Source organism: Charadrius vociferus, unplaced genomic scaffold (genome assembly GCF_000708025.1).
Source record: "Charadrius vociferus isolate BGI_N301 unplaced genomic scaffold, ASM70802v2 scaffold173, whole genome shotgun sequence".
NCBI lineage: Eukaryota > Metazoa > Chordata > Aves > Charadriiformes > Charadriidae > Charadrius > Charadrius vociferus.
The window spans coordinates 1,045,695-1,064,765 of NW_009648369.1; the positions used below are offsets into that span (position 1 = coordinate 1,045,695).

The following is a 19,071-nucleotide window of genomic DNA, read 5'->3' on the forward strand; positions in this document are numbered from 1 at the left end:
GTACTGGAAGGCCGCAATAAGATCTCCCCGGAGCCTTCTCTTCTCCAGGCTGAACAGCCCCAGCTCTCTCAGCCTCTTCTCATAGGAGAGGTGCTCCTGCCCTCGGATCATCCTCGTGGCCCTCCTCTGGACCCGCTCCAGCAGGTCCGTGTCTTTCTTATGTTGGGGACTCCAGAGCTGGATGCAGTACTCCAGGTGGGGTCTCACGAGAGTGGAGTAGAGGGGCAGGATCACCTCCCTTGACCTGCTGGCCACACTTCTGATGCAGCCCAGGATACGGTTGGCCTTCTGGGCTGTGATTGCACATTGCTGGCTCATGTTGAGCTTCTGGTCAGTCAGCACACCCAGGTCCTTCTCCTCAGGGCTGCTCTCCAGCCATTCCCCACCGAGCCTGTATTTGTGCTTGGAGCCTGTATTTGTGCTTCGTTACATTGTCTGTAATTGGCCACTGTTCCTGCATAAAATCTAAGGGCTAAGTGTTTCGAGGGCCAGATTTGCAGTGGTTTTGAGTATTTTCTGGGGTTTATTCTTGCTGCTCTGGATGATTTCTTTGTGAAAAGAAAACAAAGTGGCTTTTCTTTGCATGTTACAAGAGATTTCTGAAAATTATTTAAGGTGCTCAGCGTTTATTCTTTAAAACAGATAATACCTCATGGATATAGGTATTAGTATTTTAAATTTTCAGCTAGAAATACAGCTGTCTTCTTTCTAGTACAGTATAGTTTGAGGTGAATTTGACCTTGAAAAAAAACATCTCCACCACAGCAATTCTGCATACGTTTTTTTCATTATTTATTGGTTTATTTCCTTGTGTTATTATAGCAGACTACTTTAGAGAGAAAGGTAGCTGAATCAGCAGAAAACTTCAACTTCATCACCTCAGAACAACTGCTCACGAGGAAATACAGTTTGAAGCATCATCCCGTTTAAGCAAGAAACTACTGCTTTACAACATTCCAAACTGCTGAGTTTCCTTCTGTTTTTTCAAGAACACTTGAGGGCTCGCTGCTCATAACAGGACTACCCTATGCATCTATCATCTAAGTTTCTTAACCGAATTGAAAGTGATGTCTTCAAGATTTGGTTTAAGATGCTCTGCTTAATCCTGCTAATGTTGTCTTTTTCCACATAAGAAAATTATTAATCTCCCTAAGCAAAGTAAGTTTGCTAATAGCATTGCAGCTATATGTAGCATCACAGATCCAAGGGATGAAGGAAATTGTTACATTAACAGATTTTCAGATTGTCCTGTACATCTTTGAATATTGCAAATAAAACACATTTTAAACATGTCAATTTGCATTGTCATTGAGCGCTGTAGGAATTTATTTTAGACTAGTGGATTGCAAAGTTCTGGGAGGAGGAACAATGTCACTACCGGGGTTGAATCAGGCTGTGTGTACTATAAGACATCAAAGAATCCACATTTGAGTGAAGCCATTACTGTACAGGGGACAGCTGAGGCTCTGCCTCATCACCAGGTGAAGAGCCTGGCTCCAGAAGACCAGGCTCCATGATCCTTTCACCTGAAGAAGCAAATAAATTATTAGCTCTTGGAGTCACATGAGAACAAAAGAATTTTTAGCTGTATTTGATTCTAAATGAGTTTAGCTTCAAAAAAGTGTTTAAAAGCCTCAATTCAAAAATCTCAAAATCCATAGGAAAAAAATCCACAGAAGAATGGCACACATGGACAGACATACGAGTTATTGTGTTTAAACAGTCTGAAGTGTCAGTTTTATTCCCTGACAACTTGAGAGCTGGTGACTAGGACACAGAGAAAGGCATGATCTGATCCTTCTCCCTTGGGGGAAAACAGCAAAGCTGAATGAAGAGGTGTGATCGGGTAGAAATGCACCAGGCTAATGGATGTGAACCAGTAAACTTTTAACACTGACGTCTTACAGGAACAAGAGCACAATAAAGCCTCCTCAGGTGGATATACAGCATAAGGACAGTCACAGCTCATGTGCCTTTAACACAAGTTAAGTAAATCCAGTCTGTGCTACTCAGAGTTCAGAAATCAAACAATCAGTTCCGCACTCAGCCCAAGAACATGCACATACGCGCACATCCAGCGCATCGGCACAGCCAAGGCATTAAACCAAACCTCCCTCTGTGCTGGGGGGGAGCAGCAGATCTCTGCCTCAATGCCAAAGGGGAAAGTGGATTTCTGCCATGATCTGTGGAATGAACCAGGTCGGCGGGTAGACATACTGGTGAGATGTGCTAATATTTCTGACTCTGCTCATGTCTTTCCCTCCAAAGTAAAACACAGCCTTGTCCTGTCCTACCCCTTGACTCGCTGGGGAATGGCTGATAGCAAGGGCAGAGCTGGGAGAGGAGGAACTGGGATCAGACTCTGTTCCCGAGGGCAGGCGGGGTTTGTTCCCGGTACGGAGAACAACCTCCCTTCTTTACAGCAAAAAGGTGAGTCACAAATTGTGCTCGGGGACCATGTTACTTCTTTAAATTGTTGTTTTGGGCCACTGCTGGCAGATCTGACAGTTTGAAGTTGTTGCACTTGGTTGGAAACTTGGTTTTCAATTCTGCGGTTTTCTGTGCATTTGAAAGCTATGTAGATATTCAGACCCTCACTGCATTTTTTTTTATCTTTTTGTGGGACTGCTTTTAGTAACAAAGAAAAACATTTATAAAAATGCAGTTTGGCAGACTGTGTTGGAAGAGGGACAAAGGCTTCTTTTGCATCTTAATTTTAATTGACTAAATTTGGACACAGTTAAAGAGAGCAGAAGCATCTGTTGTGCGGTGGTATCTGGTGAGCTTCCCATTAATACAGACAAATTTTGTGGGACTGGATTAAATGGTTCAGCTGAAAACAACAAATAGACAGCCAACCTCAGAAAGAAAAGCCTTTAAGTTACATTTTATACAAATAATTGGAAGCGTTTATTCACTGTAAAATAGCCATAGAGCACCACCCTGTGGGGATTTACATTCCTGGGGTTTGAGGATGTTTATCATTCTGCACTTGCAGTCTTACAACAAATAATCAAGTATGTACTTGGCTTTTCCTGAATGGATATCGTAATGCAAGTGATGTTACAGAAGGCATGGCAGTCTGTCACACAATGGTGTTTGGTGCGCACGTCAGTGGGTGGCATCCCAAAACTGTATTCAGTATAGTACCAGCTCTCGGGAAATAACACAGTCGTTCCCGTTGTGATTCTCTCTTCTTCTCTTCCCCTTCCACCCAGCACCCAGGGAGCAGAGGGAGGACTGCTCCAGAACGGATTTTGGCAGGCAGGAGGAGACTTAACATCTCAGCCCATCTCAACAGCTGTTGGTGACAAAAGCAAGGAGGAACTCTGCCTGAGGAGTTACCTGAAAGACTCCTGCACCAGTGGGACCCTCTACCAGAGCGCATCAGGCACACAGGGATCACCTGCTGAGGCAAGGGTAATAAATAGGATTTTTTTAAACCATTTCTTATCTTTCATTTACACTAGATAACCATTGTGCCTTTGTGTATTTTCAAGTTGTCATCTATAGGCTGAATTGCAAGGCAGCACTTACGTGATTTTTGATACGTCAAAGTCTCTTTCTGCTGAGGGTTTTAAAATTCCATTTGCGTCTACTATTTTAAGGGCCTGTGTCCTTTAGTCAGTTGGACACTGGGGCCTTAATCATGCAGAAAGTCAAGAGGAAAGGATGTTATTTTCATTTCTGTGCTACATTCTACAGTTAATGTGGGAGGATGGTCAGTGCTGCTGGATCCACACACGGGTCTGTGCAGAGTTAAAGCCTATGATTTGATGAGAGGTGATCTTTGTGGTTTGTCAAATGGCTTTCACAACACTATGTTATGTCCCAAAGTTAATGTATTTCATTGCATTATGACTCCCCGGCTTTCTCTGGCAGCCCTCCCCGCTTCTACCTTCGACCTGTGTCCCTGTTTGCATTGTCCATCTGCAGAGTGGTGTCTGTGGAGCTGTGGTTACTGATTACTGAGATTTTCCAGCTGCACATAAGTGTGCCTGCATTCATGCCAGGTTTTTTGGTTTTGGGTTTTTTTTTTTCAGAGGAAATGTTGGCAGTTTATTTTGATAGTCCAGGAGGCCCAGAAAATCTCTATGTGAAAGAAGTGATGAAACCACATCCAGGAGAAGGAGAAGTTCTTCTGAAAGTCTCTGCCAGTGCTCTCAATAGAGCTGATTTACTCCAGGTAGGTGTTATGTTAAGCAGATATATGCACCAATTTTTCAAGCCCCTGTCTGAAGCCTTGACAAATCTGAAGAGTTAAAAGAGATTTGGCCTGGTGAGCATTTGGATGGGAGACTTCAAAGGGAATGTTCATAGGGATGAAAGAAGAGATGTCTGTTGATTCAGCAGATAAATGTTTTTATCTGGGTCACTGCAATGCTGGCGTGGCATGGAAAGGCAGCTGCCTTTCAAAAAAAGATATAAAACGAAAGCTCTGGTCTTTCTAGATGCTTAGACCATTCTCTGAGCATTTGAGATTAACAAAAAATGTTCCACTGGCTCAATTCCAGAGGGGGAAAATCACATTCAAATTGTTAAGTCTGAGCTGCTTTGATTTGAGCTGGAAACAACGCTCTGCAACTGGAGCCTATAATACCTCCCGAGCATGGATTGTCCTGGACAACGGGGACTCACAATAAACTGAATTTGCACACAGAGTTTTAAGATTAAAACATACTCAGGAAACAAGAAATGTTGCAAGAGGATAGAAGATCCTCAAATTACTGGAACATTTGCACAGTGTGAAATCAGGATTAAATAAATAGGAATTTAGGTTGTAGGCATGTGAACAAAATATTGCAGGTCATTACACTGCTTGATGTGTGTCTTTTCCTTCCCTGTCCTCTCTTTTCTTTTGTTTTAGAGGAGAGGGAAGTACCATCCCCCAAAAGGAGCAAGTGATATTTTAGGCTTAGAAGCAGCTGGGAGCGTGGCTGGGCTCGGACCTGGCTGCAAGGGCCGGTGGAAGATTGGCGATGCAGTTATGGCTCTGCTGTCCGGAGGTGGCCAGGCAGAATATGTTACAGTATCCGAAGGCCACCTGATGCCAATTCCCAAAGATATGACTTTTATTCAGGCTGCAGCCATTCCTGAAGCCTGGTTAACAGCCTTTCAGCTGCTGCATTTTGTAGGTGAGAGTGGTGTTTACAAATCTATTCCACCAAAACAGTTTGTCTTCCTTTCTGTTATGAAATCCTCTCTTTGTTGCCTCCATCTAAATGCTGTTTGCCTTCGAAGAGCATTTTCTCTGTTGCTTCATTCACATGGGTCAGAATCTGTCCTGCCATACCCAAATCCTGAAATCTGCCCAGTCACAGCATACTCTGGTGATTGCATATTTACAAGGAAGGATATGGAAAGATGGTCGTTTTTTCTTTTCATCTGTCTTTCTAAGCTTGAATGTCAATTTCCATTAAGCCTAAACCCTGAAATAATTTACTTGTTCTCCAAACAACTGGAAAAGCATCCTACTTCTAAAGATTTCACTTCCCTGCAAGGATAACCATACAATGAACTTTCTCACTAATTGCCTGTGGATCTAAAGTAGACAACGTATTCTTGTACCTTATTTCATGCAGACATTAACTGTTGGTAAAATCAGTGCTACAGAGGCACTAACAGTAGCACTTGGCAGGTTTTTCCTCGGTTGATAAATATCTTTCTTCTACCCTCTTCAGCAGTAGCATTTAAAAGCTCCACTAAAGAACAGGAGTTACAAAGAAGTAACTTTCCTCACTAACGGAAATGCAGACTGGCTTTGAGCACTGTTGCTTCCTGGGGGACTGTGGTCAATTAGGACCACATCTCCAGGACTACTTGGTGCCTCACTTCCCATAGCAATCCATGGAACACAAACAAATGCATTAAGTCAACCAGCAGATGGTAGAACTGGTCCTTAATGTTGCCCAGCACTTCTGGTATTTCTCCATTGTTGAGAGCCTGATTTCTCATTATTAACATCCCCCAAGTGTGTTTTCTGTTGATGGCAGTGGGCAGTCCTGGTATAAAAAGGCTGCCTGCACTCACCTAAGCAGCTTGGTCATGGATCCCCAGAACTGGACAGGCCCAAGGTAAAGTCATTCCACTGACATCAGTAAAATAGAGTCCTGTCGGTACACTACGAGCTGTGTTAGTTCTGGATTTGTTTCTTTTATGAAGGATATGGAGATATAAACAAAGCCCACTCAAGGGCAGCTCTTTCAGCTTCCTCTTCAGTATTTTCCACCCTGATCATATTTTAATCCAAAGGTGATGCCAAAAGGGAAACCATTTCGCTTATGTCATCCTTCAGGTAAAATACAGAAGGGTGAGAGAGTGCTGATCCATGCTGGAGCTAGCGGAATTGGTATAGCAGCCATTCAGCTGGTGAGACTGGCAAAAGCTATTCCCATCGTGACAGCAGGAACTCAAGAGAAACTCAAAGCAACAGCAAATGCCGGAGCAGCTGCGGGGTTCAACTACAGGAATGAGGATTTTAGTGAAAAGGTCTTGGCGATGACCCAAGGTAAGAACCTCTATGTGAAAGACAGTGTTACAGTTGAGGAGGAGTGTGTACCTCATCATAACGTATCTGCATATACACTCACTTTCAACTGTCACCTAAATCAGTGAAGGAGCAGACGGTAATGACTCTGTTAGCACAACCTAACATCCTGGTCAGCCCAAGAACCTCGCTTTCCTTAGTTTAATTGTGCTTTTTTTATGCATGGACTCTCTTTGGCTTTGTGTTCATTTGGAGCATAAATATTATGCATGCGTTATTGTTGCCTACACAAGGAACTGTGGGAACAAATCCTCGCACTTGTCTTTGTAAGTGTTTGAATATGGGAAGAAAGCTTAGTTCTCTTACTGTTACAAAAAATTAGCTTTTCTAAGCATTTGGGATGGTTTATGACAGAGTCTGTATTTGGATATCTATAATGACTTTTTTTTGTGCCTGTTTCTAGAATTCCTTACAAATCATTGTGCCATTCCTAATCTCAGTAGAAAGATTTAAATAAGAATTGCAGGATTGATTCTGTACCTATAAAGAACAAGGTTTTAGTTTTGCCTGGAATTATCCTACCTTTAACGCAGCTCGACTACATTGCTGAAATCTTTTCTATTTCTACTTGAGGTTCTGGAGTAGATGTTATTTTGGATTGTGTCGGTGGCTCATACTGGGAGAAGAATCTGAACTGTCTGAGTACTGATGGCCGGTGGATTATTTACGGACTACTGGGTGGAGGTGAAGTACATGGAGATTTGCTTGCAAGGCTGCTTTCCAAAAGAGGGAGCATCTATACAAGTCTATTACGATCACGAGACAAGGAGGCAAGTAATGGCTGTCGAAAGTGTATACAGTTTGATCTTAAAATCAATTATCGTTTTGAGAGCTTTCTTTTGATACCAGTGTTAAAGCAGAATCTAATGCATTTGTGCCAAAAAATCACCACTTTAAACTGTTACTACATACTTTGGAAAACATTGCAAAATTAAGTTACAATTTCCCTTTTCTATTTTTAGCAAATGCACCCCTTTTACAACTACTAAATCAGAGGTATAATACCCAGGACTTCTTAATGCACTTCATGAGTACCATAATCTAAAGATTTCACCTAAGAAGAAACAAAACTCACGTGATCAGGCAACTTGATCAAGTCAAGTCGGGGAGGCAGGGGGAAAGCCTCTATTAGATCATTTTTCAAAGTAGAGACCAAAGCCATTTGGATGCTCAAAAATTACCACGGAAAAATCACTTTATGTGGAAAATTCTCAGCTATTACAGTAAAAGACAGCAGTGCAGAGGCCTAGGATAGATTCTATCCATGGTCTAATACATAATATTCTCAAGAATTTTATCAGTTTGAGTTTAAATGGTTCTTCACTGAGCTTATACCACTTGTTTGGAGAATTTAATTCAATTAAAATATAATTAATCTAAAAGTTTTCATCTTGTTCGTAATTTACACCTGTTTACATGTCTGTCTCACTATGAGAATATCAGAAAGAGTTTCCCTGAGATCTGCACATTTTGTACACTGTGATCAGAGATGCCTCTGTGAATGACATGACTGGAAATAATCTTCAAAATGCTTTTTTTCTTCAGTATAAGGAACTGCTGGTGAAAGCCTTCACAGAAGATGTGCTGCCGTATTTTTCTGGAGGAACCTCCCCTCATCTCCAACCACTTGTTGACAGCGTCTACCCTCTGCACGAGATTGCAGAGGCACACAAGATCATGGAAGAAAACAAGAATATTGGCAAAATTGTCATCGAAATGCCTGCTTCATCTTAAAGAAAGGCCTACTGCTGTAGTTGTTTCAGGGATAGAATCATTAGGGGTGTGTGACAAGCAGAGAATCCGCCATTTCTGCTTCCAGATTCAGAATGTTTTGCTGTGGGAAGATGCCAAAAAGGACGGGTAAAGCAAAGCCTTACAAGACGTGTTTAATAAAAAGGTTCATTTTGCAGCTCTAGCAGTGGGTCTTGAACGTGTAAACAAAATGTCGGCAAGCGCTCCTCCCTGCAGGAGAACACTGCCTGGCACCGAATGCCGGTCTCGGCTCCGAGTTCCTTCACTGTCAGCTTTCCAGAACCGTGACACCCTGCCTTCCTCACCGACCGCAGCCCAGGCCCCTTCAGGAACCCCTGCATGCCGCCCAGCCGCCTTCCCCCCGCAGCCCGTGTCCCTGAGGCACCGTGGTGGCTGTGGGGCTGTGAGCCTGGCAGAGGCCATGGGGTGCTCTCCCGGACAGGGGCATGAGGAGGGGCAGCCCGGGGGCTGGGGAGGGGGACGCAGCCACCCACCCAAGGCCGGGGACGCCTGGAGAAACTGGCTGCTTGTGTCTTGGACGGGCAGACACTTCGCTGGGTAAAGAGCTGTCTGCATGGCTGTGCCCAGAGAGTCGTGGTGAATGGAGTTAAATCCAGTTGGCGTCCGGTCACAAGTGGTGTTCCCCAGGGCTCAGTACTGGGGCCAGTTCTCTTTAATATCTTTATCAATGACCTGGACGAGAGGATCAAGTGCACCCTCAGTAAGTTCGCAGACGACACCGAGTTGGGCAGGAGTGTTAATCTGCTTGAGAGTAGGATGGCTCTACAGAAGGACCTGAACAAGCTGGATTGATAGGCCGAGGCCAATGGTATGAGGTGCAACAAGGCCAAGTGCCGCATCCTGCACTTGGGTCGCAACAACCCCACGCAATGCTACAGGACTGGGGAGGAGTGGCTGGAAAGCTGCCCAGCAGAGAAGGACCTGGGGATTTTGGTTGACAGCTGGCTGAATATGAGCCAGCAGTGTGCCCAGGTGGCCAAGAAGGCCAACAGCATCCTGTCCTGTATCGGGAGTAGTGTGGTGAGCAGAAACAGGGAAGTGATTGTTTCCCTGTACTCTGTACTGGTGAGGCCTCACCTTGAGTACTGTGTTCAGTTTTGGGCCCCTTACTACAAGAAAGACACTGAGGTGCTGAAGCGTGTCCGAAGAGCAACAGCAGAGCTAGTGACAGGTCTGGAGAACAAGACTTATGAGGAGCAGCTGAGGGAACTGGGGTTGTTTAGTCAGAAGAAAAGGAGGCCCAGGGGAGACCTTACCACTCTCTACAACTACCTGAAAGGAGGTTGTAATGAGGTGGAGTTGACCTCTTCTTGCTAGTAACAAGTGATAGGACAAGAGGAAATGGCCTCAAGTTATGCCAGGGTAGGTTTAGGATAGATAATAGGAAAAAGTTCTTCACAGAAAGGGTTGTCAAGCATGGGACCAGGCTGCCAATGGAAGTGGTGGAGTCACCATCCCTGGAGGTATTTAAAAGATGGGTAGACGTGGTGCTTAGGGACATGGTTTGGTTTTGCAGTGTTAGGTTCATGGTTGGACTTGATGATCTTTAAGGTCCCTTCCAACCTAGGCAATTCCATGATTCTATGATTGGGCTCTGTATGAGTTACATTCTTAATAGAGTAACTATTATAGCTTAGGATTTTTTAAAAATTGAAGCTATAATGGTATAATGTCTCCAAATCCACAGGGATATAAAGGTGCCTCTTATTGCTTCCTGTATTTACTTGCATCAGAACAGTTATACAGCAGATGTATAACCTTTGTGTGAAGAGCCTTTTTAAATACAAATGAAATAATGGTGAATATTCAACTGGATAGCATCCGGGTTCCCCGCCGAGGTGAGCGGCGCGCCGCGGAGTAGGCCGTTTTCCTGCCGGTGTTTCTCTCCCAGGCGGCAGCCCCTTACCTCCGACCGGCGCCATGGCGATGCAAGCAGCCAAACGAGCCAACGTGAGTGCTCTCCCCTGCCCCTTTCCTGGCCCGCCTCAGCCCTCCGCGGCTGTGAGGAGGGGTCCCCCGGCCCGGGGCCGAGAGCAGGCCTTCCGCGTACCCCGGCCAAGGGAGCCCATCGTCCTCCGGGCAGGCCTCTTGGTTGACAAAAACACGCCAAGTTTGTAGCTGTGGAGGGTTAAAAAAGGATTAGCGAAGCATGTGGACTCTCTCAGTGATGTTAGCCCCAAGGTTTAGCTCGCAGGCTGCTGCTTTTAAAGTCTGAATTGGGTGCTCTAGGTCTAACACACCGTATGTTTCTTCATCAGATTCGGCTGCCTCCAGAAGTGAATCGGATCCTGTATATTAGGAACTTGCCGTATAAAATCACAGCAGAGGAAATGTATGATATTTTTGGGAAATATGGGCCTATTCGACAAATCAGAGTGTAAGTTTTTTAGTTTTCTTTCAAAAGTAAAGGGTTTTATGTGCTTTAGTACATGTGTTGTATTGCAGTATTCCTGTTGCAGGAGGTAGCAACTGGATTTCACAGCTGAAAAAGTTAAATGCATTTTAGTAGTATCCCTGTGTGCCAGAGATGGATGTGATGATATTTCTCGTATGTGTGAATTCATTTGAAAATAATATTGCTGGTAGGTAGGGTGAAGAAGTTTAAATTTGATGTGAACTTGGGTAAGTTGGTAAAAATACAAATTTTCTCTCTTAGGTACATCTTAAATACAGCTAACCTTTCACCTTAACTAAAGGTAAAAATACGAAAGGCAAAAGTTGAATACAACCACTTCTGTTTTTAATGAGTATTGATACTAAAGTAATGGAAAAATAGAGATGTTATTATTGCTGCTGGGCCTGTCGACCAGAAACAAGTATCAGAAACAACTCGCTGTGTGACGTGCAGCTTGTCCCTGAGCCACGTAGTCTGTGGAGAATGGCGATTTGACTTTAATTTTGTTTTAAAATGCATTGAGGTTATATATGTCAACAGCAAATCTGAGGGGTTTGTCTTTAGTTATTTCAAATATTGAACACCTGAGCTCTGAGATGCTTGTTACCGTGAATATTGTCTGAATGCTGTGGATTAAACCATAATTTCATCTGGTTAGTATTAATGTTCTGCTACGTTTCTAGCAGAAAGAGTTGGCTGAAGCTGGAATTCAGGAAGAGAATTTTGAGAACTGTAGTAAAGCTGGTTGGAGTATTGACACTCATACAAAAAGATATTTTGTCCTCCCTCTGAAAAGTACTTAGGAAGGGGAGGGGGAGGAAACAAAACTTGGCATTTATTACTTACAACGTTTTTCTATTTAAGTCACATTTCAATAGATGTCTGAATAGAAAGGAAATGTAGTTCATATTTGATATGGGGGTTTTTGTACTGCTTTTATCTTCACGTTGGCAAAATAACCTGCAGTATCTCTTAGTTCTCAACTAGGTTGCTGATCAGACTAGAGCAGAATGTATCCTTGTCATTTATATTGAGCTCCATTTCCCCATGCTCTGAGACTGGGGGGTGGGGTAATTCATTGTTTTGCAGGATGTAAATATGTAAACAGTTAAACAGACCGAACTTTACTATCCCAAATAGAAGTGCTCATTCCAGAGCTGTAGTGATTATTCTGTACACTGAACAATCATTTTTAAAGGAGTTTTACATATAGAATTGCCTTCAGTAAACAAACAAGGACAGGGGGGACGTACTGCTGGTGCTGTGTTGGAACTTGGAGCCAGTGAGATGCTTCTCATGCAGGGAGGGGCAACAGAAGTGGCAGGGGAAGTGGTTAAAGGAACAAGGGACAGCATAAACTTCCTGCTTGGCCAAATAGGTAGAATTCTTCACAAATAAGCATAAAGAAGAACTAATATTTAAGGTTTCTGAAAGCCTGTAGGTTGGAACAGCGCAACAGTGGGACATAAAGAATTTAGCCATACCACTGGAGCTTTCCATCGGAGTGATGCGCTAGTGTATGTATCCAACAGGGAGCTGCAGGCAGCGTCCCTGCTGAGCCCTCAGAACTACTGGTTTGTGTTGTTTTCCACAGAAATCCTAACATCATCACAAGACAAGGCATAACATAGAACTGCTTTTGTAATGACTTTTGTGCTTTGTGCAGTTTTTATCCTGTTCTCTTCATTCTTGTACACATCCCGGTGTGGATATGTGTGATATCACTTGTACTCAGGAGTTCTCTTCTTAGAAGCAAGCACCTTAGAGACAGTTCTTCTGATTAAGTTAGCTGTAACTGTCATTTAGCTGAGATCTTTTGGATTCGTACACTCTGCAATCTCTCCGGGCTTGTTAGCGTTATGTGTCCAGACATGTCTCCTGTCCCTCAGGCAAAGCAAACTGCATTGATGGTCTGAGAGGCGATGGCCATGCGTCTGACGTGGTCCTGCACCAGCGGGACTGTTCTTACTCTCTCAAATTGACTTTGTGATGTGCCCAGAGCCATATTCCATCCCAGGGAGACAACTGATCCAGACAGCCATTAACTCACAGCCTGGTCTTGTAATAGTAAATAAAACAAGCTAATTGCTGTAATAAAAACTTAGAGTATTTCCAGAAATACGACAACCCCTGGCAGCAACAGCTTCTGATAGTTGTTGTGGAGAGGTGAATTTCCCTTAAGGAGTGTAATGCAGCACATGCCTCTCACATTTTGCTGTCATCTCTGACTCTGAACTGTAAGTGGAGATGGGTGTGGAAAGCAGGGATGTATTTTAATATCTAGAACAAAAATAACAATAAATTGTTTTTTAGTGAAGTGCTTTAGCTAATCTAATTGCAGTCACAGCTAAAGACTAATAGAACTATGTCCTTTTATTTTAACATTAAAATTCATCTTGCCTGCAGTGGGAACACTCCTGAAACTAGAGGAACAGCCTACGTGGTCTATGAAGACATCTTTGATGCCAAAAACGCCTGTGATCACCTGTCGGGATTCAACGTGTGCAACAGATACCTTGTTGTTTTGTACTATAATGCAAACAGGGTATGTACTCTTGGGGTTTTTTTTTAAGTTACCTGTGAACGTAGCTAGCACAAAAAGAAATCAGTTTGACAAGATAGTTGCTTGGATATTTTTTACAAAATAAATGGAAACTGGTAGAGGGAATGGATGGGATAAATTGTCAGGATGTCATCTTTACTCGGTGATTTGTGTGCACAAAAAAAAAAAAGTAATTTGGACAAAGGGTGTGAAAAGCATTTTTCTGGTGAGTGTACTTTGGAGAAGAAGAAGTGGAGAGGCCTTAAAACTGCACAGCTGCAACAGGATATGAAGTCCTGTTTACAGGTAAAAAGTCTGTAGGTCTTAATGTTCTGCCAGTTTCTGACGGTATCTGTGGTATTCTGTGAGGTTCAGAATTAAGCATCAGTGTTTGTGTGTGATGTTGATGTAGTTCATCGTGATGTTGGTTGCAGTTATTGGGAAATAACGTGTCATAAAAGATGTGAGGGGGAAAAAAAATAAATCTCATCTCATTTTCCTAATTACAGGCATTCCAAAAGATGGACACAAAGAAGAAAGAGGAACAGCTTAAGCTTCTCAAGGAAAAATACGGAATTAATACAGACCCACCAAAATAAACTGATCTTTTTTGGAAAACTGTTTTCAAGAGTTCTTGAACTAAACACAGGAATTCTCAGTGAAGTAAAACTTTTTTTTAAAAAAAATGATAAGCTGTAATTTGAATCTTTAGATCTTCATGTTAGAATTAAATAAATGTAAAACATTGGAAGATCGGCTTCAAGATTAAATCCCCCTAAGCGGACATGGCTTCTCTGTGTTGTAAGGGCGACCTGGTAAATGCTGCAGAGCCACAGTCCCGTTTCCAGCAGGACCTCTCAAGATGGGACTGAGCCTGTTGAGTGTTTGTCACCTCCTAAAGTTCTGCCCAGTCTCCAGGACAGATCTTCAGCGTGGCAGCCAGTTCCTGCAAGGAGCTCTGGAGGCTCTGCATGAGCTGCCTGCCTGGAGGTACATCTCACTTCCTACTTCCTGGAAATGGAGCATTGCAGCTAGTCTTCCTGCGACAGGGGTTGGTGTGCTTTTTTTAAAAAAGAAATAAGCGTGGTTTGATAGTTGATCACACCTGTCTATATTGTACACGATTTATTGCGCCTTTGTCCCTCTGGGAATGTTTGAAGGAGCCGAACTCCATTACATGATTGTTGGGCTACTTCTCACTAGAAACAAAGCAAGCCCAAATCCGCGTTTATAACAAAGTTTCTTTTACAAACTGTAGAAAATGAATGGCCTTTTAAAATGATCCAACTCCTTAGGTGACTTCAGTCAAAATGTCTTGTTCCTGGTGACTGAGACGAAACAGATAAGCTGCAGTAAAATAATCTTGCTCTAATAGTGTGTTGCTGCGGGGCTGACTTAGTGGTGTACAAGATGGTGTACCAGCTTTGTACTGAGGTTAGTAGGAGCGACAGGAATACGCTTCACACCTTTTAATGTTGGGTAGAGAACACCCCACCAAAATGAGAGAGTAGATGATGGTGGGAATTTCAGATACCTGTAGTGCGACTGTTTTCTACTCTGTGTATGAACTGTAATATATTTCATGTACATAAATTACGTAGTAACTGGTGGAGGAAAAGGAAAATATTTACATTTTTTGGCTCTTTTTTTCAGCAGTCATATCCTGTGAATAAAAATCGGTGTGATACAGAGTATGCATAACCAGTATATTTTGGAAGTGGAAAAGAATGACCACCACCTGTGTTCTGAACCAGCTGGAACGTTCCTGGGAACGGTGCCAGTGTCCTGCCTCTCGGGAGGATTTATCTGGTTGGATCTGATGTTTAACTCCCTGACCAGCCAACTTCCAGCCAGTGCAGAATGTGGGCAGGTGCAAACACACTTGGTCTGAGGATTTGTAATTTATGTTAATTTTTGTTTTCAGTGTGTTATACTCTTATAAATGAATGTTTTTGTATCCTTAGATTTTTGTTGAATTCTGTCACTTAAAAAAACCCCATGCTGTTCTTGCGTCCATTTAGTAAAAAGTAAATGTGGGTCTACATAGTTCTGCTTTTTTTTCATCAAGGCTTGCGTTATGCTGCGCTACTTCTGCATGTGACCTTTCCTTTTAGAAAGGAAGTAATTCATCACCTGCGTGTTTGTGATTCAGGTAGGAATTTGTAGAGCGTCCGTGCCCGGCCATATGTGGGTGTTCACGCGTGTGCAGCCCCTGAGCGCTGGGGGAGGGTGCCTGGCTGTGCGTACCAGTGTCCAGCCCTCAAAGGGAGCGGGTCCCCTGAGGTTGCCGTGTGCTGTGCAGTCCTTTTTCAGCTGGGAGGAGCGCAACGGTGGTGGTGACGCTCCTCACCGGCTTTCTCACCCCTGGGCAGCAGGGAGGTGGCAGCTGACACGGTTCTCCTGTGATTCCAGCTCTGTGGGTGCTTGAATTTCCCCCCTGTGCCTGACCGGGGAGTGTCCCCAGCGACGGGTTTGCCTTCCCTTCTGTTGCAGGGAGTGACTGTTCCATAAAAAGCCTTCTCCTTGCTCTGCCTCTCCTGTACTTATGTCTGTCCCTTCAAACTGAAGCTGCTTGTTGCCCAGGAGGCCTCTCTGTGCCCCAGGTTGGGAACAAGTGATGGGGGACTAAGCCTGTCAGCAGCTGTAACCACATCCAGCGTTCCCCCCTGCCCAGGACTGTACAGTTGGGTGCAGCTGTGATGCACACACATTGAATGCAGAGCAGCTGGGCTCGGCTGTTGTTGCTCTTAGGTGACAGCTTCCTTTTCACAGAATCACAGAATGGTCAGGGTTGGAAGGCACCTCTGGAGATCATCTAGTCCAACCCCCCTGCCAGAGCAGGGTCACCTACAGCAGTTGCACAGGATGGCGACCAGGCGGGTTTGGAATGTCTCCAGAGTGGGAGACTCCACCACCTCTCTGGGCAGCCTGTGCCAATGCTCTGCCACCCTCAAAGGAAAGAAGTTCCTTATGTTTAGATGGAACTTCTATGTTCAAGTTTGTGCCCGTTACCTCTTGTCCTATCACTGGGCACCACTGAAAAGGCTGTTCCCATCCACCTGGCACCCTCCCTTTAAATATAAGTATTGATAAGATCCCCCCTCATTCTTCTTTTATCCAGACTAAAGAGACCCAAGTCCCTCAGCCTTTCCTCATATGAGAGATGTTCCAATCCCCTAATCATCTTTGTAGCCCTTTGCTGGACCCTCTCCAGCAGTTCCCTGTCCTTCTTGAACCGGGGAGCCCAGAACTGGACACAATAGTGTGGGAGACAGTATTGAAAGCCTTGTTGAAGTCAAGGTCGACAACATCCACTGCCCTCCCCTCACCCACCCATCCAGTCACACTATCAGATTAGTCAGACATGACTTCCCCTTGGTGAATCCATGTTGACTATTTCTGACAACCTTTCGGGTCTTGCCCATCAGATTAAAACAGACCAAAGTTTCTCAGGCAAAACCGAGCTTGCCTTAAACATGTTTAAATGGATGAAATCCTATTGGAGGGCTTGCTTCTATGTGAACATCCATAGCTTTTTAGAGGTTACAAAGTGCCGCTCCTCCCCCCCCATATATGCATTATATATATGCCATGTATATACATACGTGCACACACATGCCAAACACTAGGATAACTGGGGCCATTTACAGCAGTTGTTGGGCACTTTTAAATGGTATCCCCTCGCTGTAACAGGAACTGGAGGTACTTGTTACCATGCTGGATTATTATAAATAATAACAAATACTGATAATAAAATATCAAAGTGGTAATAATGGAGCCACGTGCTGCCAGCCTTGTTTAAAATCATATGCAAATACTGCACTGCTTCTGTCAATAGCGAAGAGCATGGCGCTTGCACTGCAGTGTCTGTTTTGATGAGGATTTGATGCTGTTTGAAAAACATATATAAAAAGCAATTCTTTAGGGTAATAAGATTAATAAAAATTCCTTCATTGAATCCTCAAGATCAGCGGCTTTTGATTTCTCTGAGAGCTCAGCTGCTGCCTTTCATTAAATATTCCATTTCATACTTTTTCTTCTAGTGCCTGTTCAGGGCTTTCGATGTCCCTGCACATGTAAAATGAAATAATAATTTGTACCTGCACGACAGAGGGAATGGAAATCGAATGCCCGGAGGATTGTTTTGATGAGGTCTGCTCAAGATTTTGTTTGAAATGTAATATCAAAGGACAGGGAAATGAGTTCGGTTATATGAATGGCAGAGGGGGCAGCAAATAAGGCAGATGTTACCAGCCTCGTACTCTGCATCTGTGCTGGTTTTTGTGTGTGCTCGCTTCCCATTTAATTTTTCAGGAAGTAGGGCATGAAATTAAGCCTGGAAGGTCATTTTTTTCCATTGACGCTGTTTAGAAATTAGTAACAAGAGCATATCTGATTACACAGGCAATGACAGTAAATTTTTTCCAATCCATTATATAGTGGTAATAATTATATGTACTGTGTTGATCGATGATACAATTAAATAAATTAACGCATTTGCAGTCAAATAAAGAGCTGAAGATTACATTTCCTTGAAGACTTAATTTCCCTAAGTATCACAAAGCACAATTAGTTTTCCTTTCAGATTTTTTTTTAATGAAATTGGCATGAAAAATGTAATAATCGCTGCTTCCAACAAAGGTCTCTGCAGAGAACGGGTGATGAGAGAGAGCGAGCGCTTCATCAGCCAGCTGTAATAAGGATTTTACAGACTCGGTAATGGCCGGGTTGTACTGCTGAGGGCAGACGGAAAGTGCAGAGCAGCTCTGCAGACAGAGGCGATAAGACTGAACAGGATCAGCTCTTAAAGCCCAGCAGAAGACATGTTTTGCTGGTGAGACACCTGGCAGGAGCGCAAGGGCAGGGCGATGCTCTCCCTCTCGCTCTAGGCACGGCAGAAGCTCACCAGCAGCGGGACCAAGAGATGATGGAGGGAACACGTGGCCATTTCAGGTACGCTGTGTCAATCCTTCTCATTGCTGGTCGCTTTTGAGGCATTCGGAAGAAGTCCTGAGCCAGATCCTTTACGGTTTTTGTTTGTTTTGTTTTGTTTTGTTTTTTAACGAGCGACTAACTTAACTTGGGCCATCAGCAGGAGCAGCTTTAGACCGATGTGCTGAGTCGACCCGTGTTTGTCAGGCGGGAGAGGGCCACGTTACGTTTAACCCAGACATCTATGGGAGCTCACACCCGCAACTGCTGCGATCTGTAACCCAGTGCCGAAAACAAGACCAGCGACAGAGGCCGGGGCGGTGGCAAAGGAGAGCAGCACCTTTAAAAAGTATCTGGGAGAGCTAATGGGCATCAAGGCCTGCAGGCCTCATTTCCCATTTATTATCAGGAAATTAGCCTGTCCTAAATGAAAGAACTATTTAGTGAAATGTGGAAGTGTAACCGTGAGCCCAGATTTCCACCAAAAAAAGGGTCCCGAAAGGGCTTTCCGTTTCTTTGCGGAGAGCGGAGCAAGAAAAAAATTTACTCCACCAATCCTCGGTGAATAACAGTTTGTAAGAGATGGGTTTTATGGGCTTATTAATAAACAAACTCAAAGGCAGCTTTGTGGGTAAAATGAACGTCTAGAGAAAGAGGAGGGTGAGCTGTAGGCACTGGCCAGACTGCCAGTCTTGCTTGTCAGTGCTCCTTTTCTCTCGTCTCCAGGAGGTACCACCTGGAGATACCAGTGTAGCTTCATGGTCTGTCTGCTCCTGCTGGGTGTGTTCTCCTGACACAGACACACACAAGAGAATAGCACGACAACTGTCTGAAATACTTCCATCCAAAAATCCCTTAGTCAAAAACTACGCAAAGTTTATA

At 43.8% G+C, this 19,071-nt stretch overlaps 3 protein-coding genes across 3 annotated transcripts in view; all 3 read left to right on the plus strand.

The window, feature by feature from the left end:
* The window catches only part of PFN4 (profilin family, member 4), a 6,565-nt gene extending 5,714 nt beyond the window's left edge, over nucleotides 1-851 (plus strand). Inside the window, exon 4 of the mRNA XM_009885304.1 lies at nucleotides 823-851. Within this exon, the coding sequence (XP_009883606.1) occupies nucleotides 823-851 (29 nt within the window). The remainder of the gene's footprint in view (nucleotides 1-822) is intronic.
* A 3,192-nt stretch (nucleotides 852-4,043) lies between these two features.
* On the plus strand, nucleotides 4,044-8,428 carry TP53I3 (tumor protein p53 inducible protein 3). The gene is made up of 5 exons (XM_009885302.1): nucleotides 4,044-4,186; nucleotides 4,868-5,135; nucleotides 6,296-6,508; nucleotides 7,121-7,317; nucleotides 8,093-8,428. Exons 1-5 carry the CDS (start codon nucleotides 4,049-4,051, stop codon nucleotides 8,279-8,281), a joined length of 1,005 nt encoding a protein of 334 aa, XP_009883604.1. The 5' UTR covers nucleotides 4,044-4,048; the 3' UTR covers nucleotides 8,282-8,428.
* Nucleotides 8,429-10,197: 1,769 nt separating this feature from the next.
* On the plus strand, nucleotides 10,198-13,927 carry SF3B6 (splicing factor 3b, subunit 6, 14kDa). The gene is made up of 4 exons (XM_009885305.1): nucleotides 10,198-10,270; nucleotides 10,579-10,697; nucleotides 13,122-13,260; nucleotides 13,767-13,927. The coding sequence occupies exons 1-4, from the start codon at nucleotides 10,241-10,243 to the stop codon at nucleotides 13,854-13,856; spliced, it is 378 nt and encodes a 125-aa protein (XP_009883607.1). The 5' UTR covers nucleotides 10,198-10,240; the 3' UTR covers nucleotides 13,857-13,927.
* The last annotated feature ends 5,144 nt before the right edge of the window (nucleotides 13,928-19,071 follow it).